Source organism: Bombina bombina, chromosome 8 (assembly GCF_027579735.1).
Source record: "Bombina bombina isolate aBomBom1 chromosome 8, aBomBom1.pri, whole genome shotgun sequence".
Classification (NCBI taxonomy): Eukaryota; Metazoa; Chordata; class Amphibia; order Anura; family Bombinatoridae; genus Bombina; species Bombina bombina.
The window spans coordinates 172,299,372-172,318,578 of record NC_069506.1 but is presented as its reverse complement, the minus strand read 5'-3'; the positions used below and the strand labels follow the sequence as shown (position 1 = coordinate 172,318,578).

At 37.7% G+C, this 19,207-nt stretch overlaps 1 protein-coding gene across 1 annotated transcript in view; it reads right to left on the bottom strand.

Annotated features, from left to right (window-relative positions):
* Positions 1–19,207, bottom strand: part of SYT5 (synaptotagmin 5) — a 207,716-nt gene that overhangs the window by 96,872 nt on the left and 91,637 nt on the right. The window contains exons 3-5 of the mRNA XM_053689941.1: positions 9,781–9,900; positions 8,277–8,444; positions 4,062–4,229 (exon numbers count right to left, since the gene is read on the bottom strand). Coding sequence (XP_053545916.1) covers positions 4,062–4,229; positions 8,277–8,444; positions 9,781–9,900 — 456 coding nt within the window. The remainder of the gene's footprint in view (positions 1–4,061; positions 4,230–8,276; positions 8,445–9,780; positions 9,901–19,207) is intronic.

The window sequence follows — 19,207 nt, the reverse complement described above, 5'->3', positions numbered from 1 at the left end:
GGCTCGTGCACAAATAAGTAGTCTGCCAATTCCTTGTCCATATAGTGATGTTCTACTGCAAAATCTAACAAATGTGTTAATTTATGTTTGATAGAATTAGTGGGGTTGAAACACAGTTTGGTGTATAATTGGCTATCACTAAGTTGAGAATTAATTTCTTCCACATAATCATGTTTGTTTAATACTACTACGGCCCCTCCTTTGTCCTCTTGGACTATGACAATGTTTTCATTTTTCTGAAGCTTGATCAGTGCTCTTCTCTGTGTTTTAGTGATGTTGTCTGGATTGATATTTAAGGGATTGTAATCAACAGATCTATATAGATCTGTAAGTTCCCTCTCTACGACTCTCTTATATGTGTGGAATAGATGGTGTCTTGAATGTATTGGGTAAAAGTGAGAAGTGCTTTTATAAAGGAAGTTAGCGCATTTGTTAGTTAAAGCATCAGTGTGTCTAAGTGATTCTTGTTCTAAAGTGACAAGATTAGTTAGATCTAACAAATCTGTAAATTTTAACCCTACAGATGAGAGTTGAATAGTGGATACAAAATCCTGAGTAAGTGTAGGTATACTTTGAGTGGTGATATCAGTTGTAATCTGTGTAGTATGTGTGTGTTGAAAGTGCTGTCTCAAAACTATCTTTCTTACAAACTTATTTATGTCAATTAAAGTGTTGACTAAATCAAAATTGTGCACTGGTGCATATGACAGACCCTTGTTTAATAAATCTATTTCAGTGTTGGATAGAGAGTATTCAGAGAGATTAATGACTGCTATTTCTTTACATTTTTCCTGACCCTGCTGGGGTAACGATAGGTAGGTTCTGAATTTTCAGATTCTACAATGGTATCTCTCTTTTTAGGAGTGCTAGTCTGGTGTGGTTGTTTTACCAGGGATTTAAGTTCCCTTCTATTGGTGTTTGGTGTTGGATTCGGTATCTTTGACTCAGATGTGTTAGGTATTTGTTCATCATCCGTCATTTGTTCACTGCCATCATAATGGTCTGTGTCTATGCTGGAAAAAGTTACATGTTTATTAGTATCATGTTTAATTTTGTCACTCTGTGTATTTTTATTTTTATTTTTAGACTTGTTCTTTTTATTGGTTGACCAATTTGATCTGATAGGTTTGTACTTTTGCCAGGAGTAAACTATATCAAGTTCATAGTCCTTGACGTCTCTTTGGTATTTTTGTACTTTCCTATCAAATAGAGTAGTGTCTAACTGATCTATTGTCTCATTGAGCTGTCTAGTGTGATCTGAATGTTTCTGAGTATCTTCAAAAGGTTTTAAGGAAATCATACAATTGTTGATTTCAGTTAAAACCAAATCTCTTTCTTCTTTTTTACGATTTAGTAATTGTTTCATCAGTATTATGGAACAATTGGTCAAATTAGTATTCCATTCCTCCATAAATTTTATGTTATTTAGGGCCAACGACGGAAATTTTTTCATACGTAATCCCCTAGGTACTTTGTTTTCTGATATATACAATTCCAAGAATTCAATGTTCCACCACAGGTTGGTTTCCTTAAATCTCAGTAACAAGTCACGGTTGTTTTATCAAGTGTATATATGGACTTTTGACACATTTTATCATATAATAATAAAATTCCAATTTTCAGTGCTTATAACTGTTTACCCATTTATTATTACGGCCACCCCTTCTCTCCCACACCCCTATTCAAGAATAACATTCGGGTTTACAAAGGGGATCTAGGAGATAGAGACAAGGTGATAACGTTCTAAACAAAAGTGGGGCGATTCCATCTTCACACACCTGTCCGAATGGGGAAGCAAGTAAAGAAACGGATCACGTCTTCTTTTTCATCTTGGCTACATATAAGCCTCCACGCCATTCCCTTACCTCATAGGATTGAGGTTGAACCAAGTGAGTGCCAAATTGTCTAACAGCTTGTGTGCTATAAAAACTTGTCTTAATATACTGCACTAGGATCTGGCTTTTTTGTGCGCCCTTCCCTTCTTCTACCCATTCCATATATATATATATATATATATATATATATATATATATATATATATATATATATATATATATATATATATATATATATATATATATACAGGGCCGCCACTAGGAATTTTGGGGCCCCTGACTTAACCATTGATCAGGGCCCCCCCCCCCCTTGACAGGTGCAATTTTTTTACCAAGTTACTAAAACGTATATGCACTTTATTCTTAAGTGTCTATTTAAACTTGGAAATGTTGTAAAGGTAGTAACATACAAAAGTTTTGTAAAAAAAAAAAGGGAGATTTAGAAAACAAAATATGGAGTTCTGATTATCTTTTTGTAAAGGAAGATGACAACTAAATGATGACAACAGCATGCAGTGGCTGAAAGGAAGGGCCCTGAACTGCCTAAACAATAATTTAAAGGTTAAATGATGGATTGGTGACTTCCGGAAAGGTCTTATTAGTCTCAAAGTCTGTAGAAAGATGTGAATAATCAGTAGTAAGGTCAAAATGTCCTAAAAAGGAACAGACAATGGACACACACACACAAACTCAAACTTGCACATACACCCAAGGAAACACTGACAGATACAGCCTCAGAAAACACACAAAGACACACACACACACACACAGAGAAACTCACAGAAAACACACAAAGACATACACACACAGAGAGACAACCACATAAAACACAGAAAGACATACATACACACACCCTCACTGAGATATCCAGAGAAAACACACACCCTCACAGAGACATCCACAGAAAACACAGACATACATACATACACACACCCTCACAGAGACATCCACAGAAAACACAGACATACACACCCACCCTCACAGAGGCATCCAGAGAAAATACACAAAGACAAACATACACACACCCTCACAGAGACACCCATAGAAAAAGCTCAAAGACAAATGCACACCCTCACAGACATCCAAAGAAAATGCACAAAGACATACACACCCACCCTCACAGAGAGACCCACAGAAAAAAATACATACACACAGAGACACAAACCAAAGCACAAAGACATAAAGACAGACACCCACAGAAACACCCACAGGAGAAAACATTGATGCACCTTGCATCCCCTAAATCAACATTGTGTGACATGCATGGTAAACATTTCTGCATGGTTTTAAATATATAATTTCTACAGCATTGTCAAATCATCATAAATTCACTGCTGCTAAAAAAATGTGTTTTTATAGACCCCTGGCCCCACCATACAACTACTACCACACTGAAGTTACAATCCGAAATTGCACAAAGAAATAAAAAACATTTGCTATATAAGTCCTACCCTCTCTGCAAATGAAAGTGATCTGCCGTCTGACTCAGGCACACACTGTACAAACAAAGTGCCAAGTCTGTCTCACACTGTACACAGTGGTTTAGTGCACACTCAGAAATCCTCTCAAATGCTAATACTTTACTCCTTGTAAAAACATTTCCCATGCTCAATTAGTACTCTGCTGTAGTACCCACTGGTGGCTGCCAAAATAAAAAAAAAAAAAAAAAATTTTTTTTTTTTAGTTCTTGCCTCATGGGGCCCCCCTGGCTCACTGGGCCCCTGACAGGAGTCACCCCTGTCACCCCCTGATGGCAGCCCTGTATATATATATATATATATTCTTCTATATGAAGAACAATGGAGTGTGAAATTCCAATATTTTAATATCAGGTTAGCGCACATGAGAATATGCGATCAGGTTTATACGCAAGTTGTTTTTTTTCCACTTTTTTGCTCCATTGACTTCTATGGGTGAATATGTGAACGTGTACGGGATATTGTAAATTTGGCTTTTTGAGCTTGTTGGGTTAACGAGTGAACAAAAACAGTTTACTATCAACTAATAATACAATCGCAACAGGACGAGTGCAAAAAGCTTACTTCTGGCACAATTAGCGCTCCTCTTTTAATTTGGCCTACAATGTATACAATACACATGTAAACACACACAGTCACACAATGTACACAAACACACACAACGTTCACAGACACAAAACATATAAATCTTGTATCATACAGTACAATATTCCTTACTCATGCAAAAAGTATGGATGGTTATATTTACCTCCTCTTTTTCAGCTGACTGAAGATCTTGCCACTCCTCAATGACATGCGCCAAATCCACACTATGCATGTGCACACGGGCCTCCCCAATAGCATCATGCTTAGAAAAGCGATCAAAGTCATACACTGACATTACCAGTGTCTTCCCTCCGAGCTCTGCATAAGGTATCTGAAAAGGAAAGAAATCAATTCACTAAGATGAAAACCATACTGCATATGTATATCAGTAATTATTAGCACAATCGTGTTTGTCATGCATATATTGCCTAGGATCTATCTATCTATATATCTATCTATCTATCTATCTATCTATCTATCATCTGTCTGTCGGTCTATCTATCTATCTATCTATCTATCTATCTATCTATCTATCTATCTATCTATCTATCTATCTATCTATCTATCTATCTATCTATCTATCTATCTGTCTGTTTGTTTCTATCTACCTATTTATTTATCAACTATTTATCTATCTATCATCTGTCTGTCTATCTATCTCTATCATCTATCTATCTATTTATCTATCTATCTATCATCTATCTGTCTATCTATCTATTTATCTATCATCTATCTATCTCTTTGTCTGTCTGTCTATCTTACATCTGGCTAACTTGCAATCATGCATTTTTGTTCCTTTTTGATTTGATTACTCCCACTTAGCTAAAGCCATTTCTATCAGTCTGGATATCTGAATGAGAATTAGAGCACAGCAGGAGGATGACAATAGCAGGCTGCCAAAGGGGATGTGACGTTCTGCTGTCACTCATTCTGCTGATTTCCCTCCTTTAATAATAGAGAACCAAAGCCAAGGGCAACTCAGCAGGGACAGAAGCAAAGTTATTTTACTTAAATGTTATTTGCATTATTATATTTCTTAACTGTTTTGCTGCTAGACATTTAGCAACATGTTCAGGATACAGAATTGTTCAAAAGAACTAAGTTGCCACAGATAAATGCTAATACTTTTTTTTTTTTTATATATATAGGGGCCAAATTATCACGCTCCATAACTGATCTGCTGCCTCTAAAGCTGCGGTCTTCAATCCGCCCGATCACCAGAACTGCTTGTGCAATGATAAATGCCGAAAGCGTATGCTGTTTGCATTTATCGATGTGCGGCGGACATGATTCGCTACATTGTATCATGTCCACTCACACTTTGTTAAAATGGCCCCATAAAGTCATGTATACTTCTTATTTAGATAGAGCATTCAATTTTAAGTAGCTTTCCAAATTACTTCTAATTCCTTAATTTTCTTGGTATCCTTTGTTGAAAAGCAGGGAAAGTAAGCCCAGGAGCGTGCATGTGTCAGTTTTGTAAGAATGTTATACATTTGCAAGAGCACTAGATGGCAGTACTATTTCCTGCCATGTAGTGCTCCAGACAAGTGCATACTACCTAAATAAAAAGAGAGAAGCGCTCAACCTGGGAACGAACAATAGCTTAATAGCTTGTTCTATGGCTAGTTACCACCCAAGAAGCAGCCTCTTTTTGCTCAACATGTGCCTTTCACAGAGAAGAACTTTCCTGAAGCATATCAGTCTGATCCTGACTTCACAGTACACTCCAGCCCCGAAATACCAGGCAATCCCTCTCTGAACGAGAGAAACAGCAAAACCCCAGACGTACGTTTCGGCCTATTGTGGGCCTCATCAGTGAGGTGCAGCCATATCCCTCTAGGCACACTGAGCAACGGGTCCACGTCTGGATTCCCGAATCACACTTAGGGAGACTTCCCAAAATGTCATAATTTGCATAAATAAAAAGAGAGAACCCGTTGCTCAGTGTGCCTAGAGGGATATGGCTGCACCTCACTGACGAGGCTCACAATAGGCCAAAGCGTACATCTAGGGTTTTGCTGTTTCTCTCGTTCAGAGAGGGATTGCCTGGTATTTCGAGGCTGGACTGTACTGTGAAGTCAGGATCAGACTGATATTCTTCAGGAAAGTTCTTCTCTGTGAAAGGCACATGTTAAGCAAAAAGAGGCTGCTTCTTGGGTGGTAACTAGCCATAGAACAAGCTATTATGCTATTGTTCGTTTCCAGGTTGAGCACTTCTCTCTTTTTATTTATGCAAATTATGACATTTTGGGAAGTCTCCCTAAGTGTGATGCGGGAATCCAGACGTGGACCCGTTGCTCAGTGTGCCTAGAGGGATATGACTGCACCTCACTGACGAGGCCCACAATACGCCGAAACGTACGTCTGGGGTTTTGCTTTTTCTCTCTTTCAGAGAGGGATTGCCTGGTATTTCGGGGCTGGACTGTACTGTGAAGTCAGGATCAGACTGATATGCTTCAGGAAAGTTCTTCTCTGTGAAAGGCACATGCTGAGCAAAAAGAGGCTGCTTCTTGGGTGGTAACTAGCCATAGAACAAGTTATTATGCTATTGTTCGTTCTCAGGTTGAGCGCTTCTCTCTTTTATTTATGTGCAGGCTACATACCTAGGTATCTCTTCAACAAAGAATACAATGAGAACAAAGCAAATTTGATAGTAGAAAAAAACTTTAAAGTTTTTTAAAATTGTGTACTCTGTCTCAAATAAAAAATAAAAAATGTTTGTTTCATATTCCTTATTTTTTTAAAGCCATAAGAATGTATAGCAGGGTCCACATATTTCAAAACAGCTCCAAATTTTGTTATAAGTTTTTAAAATGCCCTTACTACAAGCAGGCAAAGAACACCCTTATTTTGCTTTCCTTTTTTTGGGGGGGGGGGGGGGGGGGGGTAACAAGTTCTAAATTAGAATGAGAAAAAAAATCCAATTGGAAAACTACAGGAAAGCAGACAAAGGCCCTCTTCCATATCATAGTATATATCAGCCGGAACTGAATCAATGAACGGCAACCTGCACAAATTAGAAACTAATGAACATATTAGCGAAATTCATTAATAATCGTTCAATTGTTATTCTTTTAATAATAAAAACCCCTTGCTAACCTATGCTATTAACCCCTAAACCACCACAACCCCCTTCGCAAAAACCCAATACACTGCTTTACTCCTAAACAGCCACAACCCCATCACAAAAACCTGCTACACTAAACCTCCACATCCTCCTTTGCAAAAACCCACTACACAAGTTCAACCCCTAAGGCCTGAACCTATACTTCTTAACCACTAAACTACCACAAAAACCCTACACTATTAACCCCTAAACCACCACCACCCCATCCCAATAACCCCTACAACTCTTAACCCCTAAACCACCACAACCCCCATTGCAATATAACTCCCTACACTATTAACCCCTAAACTGCCACAATACCTATAGCAATAAACGCCTACAGTACTTAATCCCTAAATGCCCACAACCCCCATTGCAATAAACCTCCTACTCTATTAACCCCCTATAACAGATAACCCCCTAGACCCCTAACCTAAGAATCCCTAAGTAAAAAAAAATCCCAACTAAAATTAAAAAAGCCCTATACTAAAAATAAATTACCCTATAAAAATAAAAAAAATATTAAATACACCTATCCTAAATGTAAAGTACCCCCCCAACAAAAAGTCCCCCCTAAAAACCCCTATCCTAAAACTAAACAAAAAAAACTATACTAAAACTAAACCTCTCCAAAAAAACTTACACTAGAACCCCCAGTTTTACTCACCATCCTTGAATCTGACTCCTCAAGGGCATTTGATTTTTTCCATTTGGCTGATTTTAAAGATCAATCGCCAGTAGAAGTTGCTTTTTCCCTTTTGGCTGATTTTTTAAAAAAAAGCTCTTTTTATTGGCTGATTTGAAACTGAATTTGAAATCAACCAATAGAACTGCCAGGACCTATAAAATGAGAAACTGGCATTCAAAGTTCAGTGTGCTGCGGGGATAGCATAAGGACACATTGGAAGGAAGAAGAGGAGGACCATCGCTGAAAACCACCGAGGACCCATTGCTTCCAAGGACCTGCCCTAGAGGAGCCATTTTTTGGAGGGGGAATTAGTGTAAATATAGGGTTGTTTTTTTAGATCAGTTTTAGGACAGTTTATAGTTTTTATTATTTTTTTTCCGGATTTTTGTTTGCTGGAAGATTAGAAGATCACATCAACAGATGGAAAAAGTCAGACATTGACATTCTTGTTATTTCTGTTCTTACATTTCAAAAACCTGGAATTTCATAGGGGTTTGTAGACTTTTTACATCTGTATATTTATTTTTTCTTACAACAATATAAATGCATGTATTAACTACTAAGACTAAGAATTTACCTACCTTAAATGTAAATGATTCATTAAATGTTGGGTTTAGAGTCTTACGATGCACTTTGGTTTCATATTTCTTCTTTTTATCTGGCAGAAGGAATACTTTGACATATGGGTCAGAGGTGCCACCAATGTCCAGTGCTGGTAAATCAGCTGCCTGAATGATTCCCACTACTAACTGTATGGAGACACAAAGTTAACCCTATATGAACATTACAAATAGTTTAGGTATTTCATTTTAAAACACTCTTCAAAATTATTTATACCAAATATGCTAAAACAACTGCAAGATTTAAAATAAACTTTAAAAAATTATAAGATGAATAAAAAAATGACAGAAAGCTTAATTATAGCAAGAGATAATTTATCTCAACAAATACACAATCCTTTGCAAAGTATATATATATATCCTCTAAAATCTATACAAATATGTCTTGCAGCACTAATTGCTTGATTAGTGAGGAGAGGATATAATGTTATAAAGTATAACACAAATATAGAAGATTTTTTTTTTATAAATTACAGAGCCAAATTACCCATAAATAGGGTAAGCATAAAATGACTCAAATTAGCATTATGCTTCTAATTAACTTATTGTAAAATTTTGAGAAAGAAATTTCACAAAAATTATTACGTTTAGCAAAATTAGGTAAAACAATTTATTAAATCAAAGGGATAACTTAAACCAATGTCTAAATAGTTAATTTTCAAATAATGGAAATACCTGTTACACTATGCAAGCATAACTCTAGGGGGCGCTAGAAGAAATATATAAAACAATCTGTAGGATAATACTGAAGTATAGTAAAAACAATAAAAACTTAAAAATAATATAAAATGATCAGATAATAATGTATAAAGACAAAATAATAATGACAATTACAGAAAAAATGAGACATGGACTCTCATCAAATGTGATGTGATGAGATCAATATAAACAGAAAATGCAGCTTAAAACAATATATAATAAATAAATAGTATTAAGTCTCTAATAAGTTCTTATCTGTATATGATATTGATGCTCAGACAGTCCCAAGATTAGGAGGGCACTGCTCAGACAGTCCCAAGATTATTAAGAATTTTCAAATAATAGTTTAGAATTGTTTGTTATCCTTAAGAACAAAATGGGTTAAGCAGATGTGATAAAAAATTGTCTTTTGTAGCCAATGATATCTGTGCATTTGTTTTTTAATATTTTTTTTAATTTGGGTCAGTTTAGGTGTTTATCATTACATCTGAAACGCGTTGGATGTACTATTTAGCATGAGTTTAAATATTTTACTATTTTAATGCAGATAAAAAAACTGATTTGTTTTATCATTTGTTAAAACTATGTATAGTAAGTTGTAAAAACTATTTACAATAGAAGCCCAGACAGTGCCAAGATGTTTTACTTCAGTTTTATGATACAAAGAATACAATTAAGGTTTTAGAATCACAAATTCATTTGTAAATACATATGGGTAAAATAATGACTCCCTATATATTACTGGCTCTATCATTTGCTTCTATACCTGTCCAGTTTGGAAATCATAATCCAGAGAGTATTGTAGCTTTCCCAGCTTCTCTTGAGGTTTGTCTTCTTTACCTTCATCAAGTAACGAAGGGTCAAGGTCTTCTACATCTGGTTGCACCTGTATAAGTCAGAAAAGAAATATGAATGACGTGAAATAAAAGGAAGTAATAGCTAAAATACACTAAGGTACACGTGATAGAGGCTTTGATGTTAGCATGATAAGTACTTTCAATATAAGTTCCCTTTAAAATTCTCAATAATGGCCACATTACCTAGTAGTTCTATCTTTATCTCTCTTTTTTTAATCTGCATTCAAATAATTTATTTGATGAAGATAGTCTGAATTCCAAAAATCATACACTTGCATTGGAAGCAATGAGCTTTTTTTTTTTAAATTAACCACATTTATTTTGGTAACGCAAGAGATCAGGCATCAGGTATTCACATCCATAATTCTGTATGGGTCAGAAGCAGATTGTGATCAATTTGATAGTTGAACATTGTGGAAAAATGCTTAAAATATATTTGATCCAAAACCCAGGGAATCACAATTCTTGACATCATTTAATCTCAATAGAACAGGTAATTTATGTGTGTCTATAAATGATTGGGGGGAAAAATGTGGCTTGGACATAGCTGAAGTAGCAGACATGCAATGAAAATATAAATGATGACAGTGAGACTTAGTTTACAGGAGGAAGATAATCAACTAATAATTATAGATGTTTTGTATGTATTGACTGAAAAACAGACAGATAAGTTGACCCATCAGTGTTTTCTATATGGAATCCTCTTCTCCTTACTTAACTTCTGATTCTCCTTTTATGAAACAAATATAGTCCCCTGCTCTCATTTGCTGACTATTTTCACAGACCAATCACAGAAAATTAGCTTTTGTTGTGGAGGAGTTTGGGAGCAGGAAGTGGAGTCTGGAAGACTGCAGAGGAAATTCTGTTTACGTTAATTTTATGTGATTGTTGTAGAGAACATAAATAGTGCAGTATCTTTCTCTGAAATTCATTTCCTCTTCTTTTTGCTTTGAGATGGCATAAAGTGCCTTTAGCTCGGGATGAGCTGAAGGATCTAATACATGGCATGGGATGGTATGGCAGCGGTCTTCTCTCCTTTTATGGTTGCTGTTTTACATAGTTTTACTGAACTCTAAGGGCTCGATGATTAAAACTTTGCTTGGCCAGATGAGAAAAAACACATTGACACACACAAGTTGCAATATGTCTCCCGTAGACATTGGCATAGACACTGTAAAATTAAATACTACAGCGAAAACAAACAGATTATTCTGCATTCAGTGTAATAAGTGTTTTGTGTATTTTGACGAGAAAAAAAGCAAGATCTACAGGGGAGTAATGCTTACACAATACACCAGACCATTTGGAGAAAATTCAGCTACATCCTCAAAGCGACCCTGTTCACACCACTAGCAGAGGTGGGGAAACCATTACAATAAGGAATACAATATGCATTGAATTTTGTCCTATAAATACAAATGTAACTGTTTTTTACATGTGCAGTGGCGTTTTATTAATTTTTCTACTGTGCAACCTTAATTCAATTTTTAACGTGTCATTTAAATTTTTAATACGATTTTTAATTTTTCCATCAAATACGATTTTTGCAGAATAATTTTGTCACGATTTTTAATACGATTAAACAATACAAATGTTGAATCCATATTTTTATTTAAATAAATTGTATATTCGTTTTAAACAATTTTTAAATTATGATTTTTTTGTGAGCCATATTTTATTATATGAATCACCTTTACATACTTAAAAGCAGGGAACACCCCTATGAGAGACAGACAGTCCCTAAGGTAAAAATCTAAATTTATGCTTACCTGATAAATTAATTTATTTCATGGTGGTGAGAGTCCATGATCCATTACACATTTTATTAACTCCCTAGCCACTAGGAGGAGACAAAGGTTTCCGAAACTCTTAAGGTGGCAAGAGGCCACAATCCATTACGCATAGGATCTTATACCAAAGCTGTGAAGTCCACAAGTAATGATGGGTGGGCTAAAAATGGAAAGTAGGGCAGGAATCTATTTTTCAGACACTGCTGCCTAGAGGACTTTCTTACCAAAGGCCAATTCAGAAGAAGCAAAAACATAAAAATAATAGAATTTAGTAAAAGTATGTAAGGATGAAGTTGCTGCCTTGCAAATCTGCTCTACCATAGCCTATTTTTTAAATCCCAAGAAGTAGAGACAGATCTAGTAGAATGACCTGTAATAAGTTTTGGAGGAGACTAACCTGCCTTCAAGTAAGCCTTGTAAATCAAGAATTTAAGCCAAGCAGCGAAAGAAACAGCTGAGACCTTTCTGTGGACCCCAAAAATGAAAGAAAATACTAGAAGATTGTCTAAAATCTTTGGTAGTTTGTAAGTAAAACTTTAAAGCCATAACCACATCCAAATTATAAAGAAGTTTTTTCTTTGAATTTTGAGGATTAGGAGAAAGAGAAGGAACTACAATCTCTTGATTTATATTATCAGCTGTGATGACATTTAGAAAGAAATCAAATGTAGTCCTTAAAATTGCTGTATCTTGGTAAAAAATAAGATAGGGAAACTAAAAAAAAAGAGCAGACAATTCAGATACTCTCCTAGCAGAAGAAATTGCTAGTAAAAACAAAACCTCCCAAGAAAGACATTTTATGTCCAAGAAATGCCAATGCAGCAAAAGGAGGAACCGTTAAATTTATAAGAACTAATTTCAAATTCAATGGAGGATACATTGGTTTGATTACAAGAGGAATTCTAGCTAAATCCTGGACAAAATTCTGAATAAGAGGTAGTTTTGCAATCTTTTTGTGATAAGACAAAGATAAAGCTGAAATCTGACCTTTTAGAGAGCTGCAAGATAAACCTTTATTCCAAACATTTTGTAAAAATTGAAGAATCCCAGGAATGCTAAAAGAATGCCAACTAAAATGATTAATTTCACACCCCACTAGAAAGGCTTTCCAAATCTTGTGATAAACTTTCCTACTAACATGTTTTCTAGCATGGATTAGGTTCCTATCACTTCATCAGAAAAAACGGTTGCAAAATCAGGCGTTCAATCTACAAGCATTCACGTTGAGAGACTTGAGATCTTGATGATAGAAAAGACTTTGCAATAGAAAATCCTGTCTTAGAGGAAGAGGCCATGGAGGACAACAGGATCAGATCTGCATACCAAGTTCTTTGAGGTCAAGTAGGAGCAATCAAGATTACTGACGACTGACCATGTTTGATCCAAGATATCACTCTGGACAGAAGAGCTATTAGTGAAAAAACATAAGCCAGGTGAAATGACCATGGAGCTGCTTCAGCATACACTGACTCTGCTGCAGGATACCTGGATCTCACTGTCAGGGTTTTCTCCCTGTTGTGTTTGCCATGTGCTGCTGGCAGCCATTTTACTCACCTCTCTTCCTGACTATGGTGCATTGTGGGGGATGCTGCTCAGTTCCTGCACTTCCTTTTATGGCAAAGACTGGTGTGCATCATCCATGTGAGACAGGATGCAGTCTCAGAATTGTGATGTCATCATTTATTGTTTAAAGGGCCTCTGTTCAGTATGCTTTGCATTTGCGTTGTCTCAGACCTGTTTGTGAGAGTTCCTGTGTATTACCTGGCTGCCTGACGTCCTTCCTGGTTCCTGATCCCTGGCTTGTTCCTGACTCTGCTGTTTTCCTTGTTCCGCAAGTTATGGCTGATCCTGTTTCCACTGCTGCACCTAGTCCTACCAGGAGCATGTCTGGTTCTGCACCTCTACCTCAGCGATTTGGAGGTGATCCTATTCAGTGCAGTGGGCATTTACTTTGAGATGTTACCTCAGGCATTTCCCTCTGACAGAGCTAAGGTGGGATTTCTCATCTAGTTACTCTCTGACACAGCTCTTGCCTGGGCTAATCCCTTGTGGGAGACTAATAAACCTGTGATTTCAAATTACCCTGAATTTGTGGCCTCCTTTCGAAGGGTATTTGATGTTCCGGCTCGCTCCTCCTCTGCTGCTAAATGACTCATGTCCATTCAGCAAGGTACAAGATCTGTTGCTCAGTATGCTATTGAGTTCCGTACGCTTGCCGCAGAGGTAGGTTGGAACAATGAAGCCCTTGTTGCCGAATTCTTTCATGGGCTCTCTGATGCAATTAAAGATGAAGTTGCTGTCAGAGATTTACCGGAAGATCTCGAGGCATTGGTGTCTTTTTTTTTTTTTTTTTTTTTGAGTTTTATAAAACCTTTATTCGCAATTTTGAGTCACATACAAAATTATTTAAATAAACAACATATCAATGTAAGAAACTTGTACATTCCACCAGAGCTGACATAAGTCTCTTAAGTGTCTCTCCAGTATCCTGGTGGAGGCAATAAAGTATGGACTATAGATCCGGAATTTCCTTCAAGTGTCTCTTATCGGCAATGCAAACTTAAGGCTTTTATGATACAACAATAAACAAAAAATAACACAATCTTTGTTGCTAATACACTGTAAGATAAATTACCAAACTATGGCCCAGGGTTAAATCATGCTTTTCATCTCATATCTCATGTCTCTTCTCAAGTGGTCTCTTTTTTTTTTTTTTCCTTTTCTTTTCTTTTCTTTAACTTCACCTATTCTCATTGTTTCTCGGGGCATCCCTGATTTTAGATAGATGTTTTGTTAGACCTACGGCTTAAATCTATACTGTTCCCATAAGAACACAATGTCATGATATACATTCAATCTACTATTGGAGTAATAGTGATATCTCTCCATTTTAATGATAAAATCTACTTGTTCTATCCAGTTATCAAGTGTTGGAACATACGTTGATTTCCAATGTCTTGGAATTAATTTTTTAGCAGCATTAATCATTATCTGTGTTAACGCGCGCCTTATTTGACATGTAACATTAGATAAGTCATTGAAAATCACAACCTGTGAGGTCGGTTCTATTGTTAAACCTATAACCTTTCCAATCTCCTGGAAAATAGCTCTCCAGTACGGTTCGATTAGATCACAGTACCACCAAATGTGAAGCATGGTACCCACCTGTCCGCACCCCCTCCAGCATCTATTGTTTGAAGTTTTAAACATGTATTTTAGTCTGTTGGGGGTTAAATACCACCTCAGCAGGACCTTTAGATTAGTTTCCATGCAGGAGGATGAGTGTGAGGATTTTGCAGTAAATGTCGACCACTGTTTCCACTGTTTAGGGGTTATCTGCCTGTTCATTTCTGTCTCCCATTTTCGGACATATATAGGTCTAGTAGGGAGGTGCGTGTCTCTAATACACTTATATATTTTAGATATTGTGCCTGATCCCGAGTAGTTAATACCTGCACATATCAACTCGAAGGTAGTTAGCGGTCTTAGAAAGTCTGTTCTATGTTTGTGTGTATATATGTAGTGTCTAACCTGATGTAATCTGAACCAAGAAGAGAAGCATTTGTGGCCTCGCTCTTGCAAGGTTTGTCCATCTAACATTTTACCCTTCTGCACTAATGTGCCAATTGGGATAAGGTCATCTAGCGTATTCATCCCTCCAGCCCTCCGCCCCAATTCAACCTTGTCCTTTCCCAGTTCTGTGTTGTATAGTAAAGTAGTCAATGGGGAGTATGGTGTCGAAATTTTTTGGAATTTGTTTCTATAAGTTGTCCAGACCGCCCATGTCTCGTGAGTGATAGTGTATAGCTGGTGTCTTTTTTTATCCTAATTGACATCAGACTCAGAGAGAGGCCCTCTTTCAAGTATCGCCTGCAGAAGTCTCCTGTTCCGTTGTCTCCTACGTGTTCGTTCCCACCCATGCCTCCCTTTCCTCCCATGCCTCCTGGTCCCGAGTCACCAGGTACTGCTGAGTCGATGCAGCTGGGATTCACGTGTCTCTCCGTGGTGGAGAGGGCCTTTAGGAGGAGGGAGGGGCTCTATATCTATTGTGGGTTACAGGGCCACCTTTTGAAGTCTTGTCCTACATGGCCGGGAAATGCTCACACCTAAGGTCCTGTTGGGGGCAGACCTTGGGTGGTTTATCCTCGTACCCGGAACCGCTTAAGGAGAAACCTTTGGTCACGGTTGTCCTTTCCTGGGTGGACTCCTCCATAGTCACTCAGGCTCTTGTTGACTCCGGTGCTGCGGGCTATTTCATTGACAGTGCTTTTGTATCAAAGTACTCCATTCCTGTTTTGCCTCAGTCCGTTCCGCTTGCTATTGAGGCCATTGATGGCAGGCTCCTTCAGCCCGCACTCGTTACTCAAGAAACTGCTCCGTTGTCCATGGCTGTTGGGGCTCTCCATATGGAAACCCTCCAGTTCCAGGTGATAAACTCTCTGCATTTTACGGTTGTTCTGGGTTATCCCTGGCTTCAAAAGCACAATCCCAGTCTCGACTGGCGCAGGTCTGAAATTTTGTCGTGGTCCCCGCAATGTATTTCTACTTGTCTTCGAAAACCAGTTAAAGTCTTGTGCACTTCTTCAGTATCTCAATTGCCAGAGGAGTACCGAGAGTTCCTAGATGTGTTTGACAAGGTGCATGCCGGTACGTTGCCTCCTCACCGGTCTTACTATTGTGCCATAGACCTGCAACCCAGAGCCATTCCTCCTCGGGCCCGGGTGTACCCTCTGTCTGTTGCAGAGAATTGTGCTATGGAGGAGTTTGTTGCTGATGCTCTGTCGCGGGGGATCATCCGCAAATCCTGTTCTCCTGCAGGGGCTTGCTTCTTCTTTGTGAAAAAAAAGGGTGGCGAGTTAAAACCATGTATCGATTATAGGGGTCTTAATCATCTTACCATTAAGAATGCTTACCCTATTCCGCTTATTACAGAACTCTTTGACCGCCTCAAGGGAGCTATGGTGTTTACTAAACTTGATTTGTGAGGAGCAATCAAGATTACTGACGACTGTCCCTGTTTGATCCAAGATATCACTCTGGACAGAAGAGCTATTAGTGAAAAAACATAAGCCAGATGAAATGACCATGGAGCTGCTTCAGCATCCACTGACTCTGCTTCAGGATACCTGGATCTCACTGTCAGGGTTTTCTCCCTGTTGTGTTTGCCATGTGCTGCTGGCAGCCATTTTACTCACCTCTCTTCCTGACTATGGTGCATTGTGGGGGATGCTGCTCAGTTTCTGCACTTCCTTTTATGGCCAGACTGGTGTGCTTCATCCATGTGAGACAGGATGCAGTCTCAGAATTGTGATGTCATCACTTATTATTTAAAGGGCCTCTGTTCAGTATGCTTTGCCTTTGCGTTGTCAGACCTGTTTGTGAGAGTTCCTGTGTATTACCTGGCTGCCTGACGTCCTTCCTGGTTCCTGATCCCTGGCTTGTTCCTGACTCCGGCTCATCTGACTATTTGCTTTGGCTCCTGACTCGGCTCGTCTGACTACCAGCTCTGGTTTTGACTCCTGGCTTGTTATTTGACTTGTGTACTTTTTATTATTTTTTGCTATTCATAAAGGTGTGATTATTTTTGCACTTCTCGTCTCAGTCTGATTCCTGGCACCCTGACACCCACAAATCATCAGGGAAGTTTGTTGTTCAAATGAGAAGGCATTATATTTATCTCTGGAAGACTCCACTGATGAACTATCTGATTGAACACTTCTGGATGCAGAGACCATTCTACAGGATGAAGAGATTGACAACTCAAATAATCTGCTTCCCAATTTTTCACCCATTTGACATGGGTGGCAGATATTGTGCAATGATACTTCACCCAAAGACAAGATTCGAGAGACTTCTTTCGTTGTTAGAGAACTGTGAGTTCCCCTTTGGTGATTGATGTATGCTAATGCTGTGACATTGTCTGATTGGAAGCAAAGAAAAATCTATTTTCTCAAAAGAGGCTAGATTTGAAGAACCCTAAAGATAGCATGGTGTTCTAAGATGTTTATTGTTAAACTTGCCAACTGAGGAGACCAAACTCTCTTGCTTTACTGGACCCCTATATGGCACCCCAACTGGAGAGACTTACATCTGTCATTATTATTGTCGAAACTGGATGGGAAAAAAAAGACACTCCCTGAAGAATGGACTGGTTCTCTATCTAAAATGATCCTTTGAGATATCTGAGTGTAGTCCTTGAACTACTAATGAAACATGCATAAATGAAGAGGTCTAATATGAAATCAAGCAAATGGAATTGCATCTTATGTGCCAATCATCAGACCTAGAACTTCCATACATGTAGCTATGGAAAGATTGGATGGGGACTGAAGTTTCACAAATGTTGTCTGTCATTCTCTTCGTAATGTTGATTCTCCAGCCATGATTGTGAAGAAACAACAAAAGCTTTTTGTTATGAGATACAGCTAAAGATGGAGTGTGTACCAAGATATTGTCCATGTAAGGAACTACTTAAATACCTTCAGCTTGAAATACAGACAGGAGAGCTCCCAGAACCTTTGTAAAGATCCAGAGATCAGTAGCCAGACCAAATAGAAGAGCAACTTACTGATAATGATTGTCCTAGAAGGCAAAAGAAGGAACTTATGATGGTCCTTGTGAATAGGAATATGAAGGTTGGCATCCTTCAAATATATTAGGGACATAAATTGCCCCTGTTGAACAAGGGGAAGGATAGTTTGAATTGTTTCCATTTTAGAGTCTTTAAATCCAGAATTAGCCTGAAAGTTCTCTCTTTCTTTATAACGATGAACATATTGGAATAAAAACCTTGGCCTTCTTCAGGTATCGAAACTAGAACTATGACTAAGAGTAGTTTTTGTTTCTGAACACAATGAAAACATGCTAGAGCCTTCACAGGGTTCTTTGAAACATAGGAGAGAAGAAACCTTCCCTGGGGAGGCCTTGATCTGAAACCCATCTTGTACTCCTGAGAAACTATGCTTAGAACCAAGAATCCTGTACAGTTTTGTACCAAGCCTTTTAAAAAAAACATAATCTGCTCCATACCAGAATTTAATCTGGATTGGGGCTATACCTTCATTGTGTTTTGGCAATGGAAGAAGATTTTTAGACTTTTCCCAGGAAATATGAGCTTTCTAGGATGGCCTGGAAGAGTCTTGTTTTTAAATAAAGCCGGAAGATTGTTGATTCCTTGATTGATGAAAGGTTTGAAAATTATTTGAAGTTATACCTTTTCCCTTAGACTTATTGTCTTGAGGAAGAATGAAACCCTTACCTCTAGTAACAGTTATAGTGCCTTGCTCAAGTCCAAATAAAATCTTCCCTTTAAATATGTTAACCAAGATTTGATCCAAAACCTTCTTCTCAAAACAGACAAAGCCATGTTTTTGGCATTCAATTTGATGATATAAGTAATAGCACCACATATAAAAATATTTGTAGAACGAATATGTTTAAAAAAAAGATTGATGATCTTCCTCAACAGAATTATCCTCAAGAAAATTTTCTGAAAACTGTTCAGATAAATTGTGAGTCAGTCAGTGATGAAGCTTCTGCCACACAA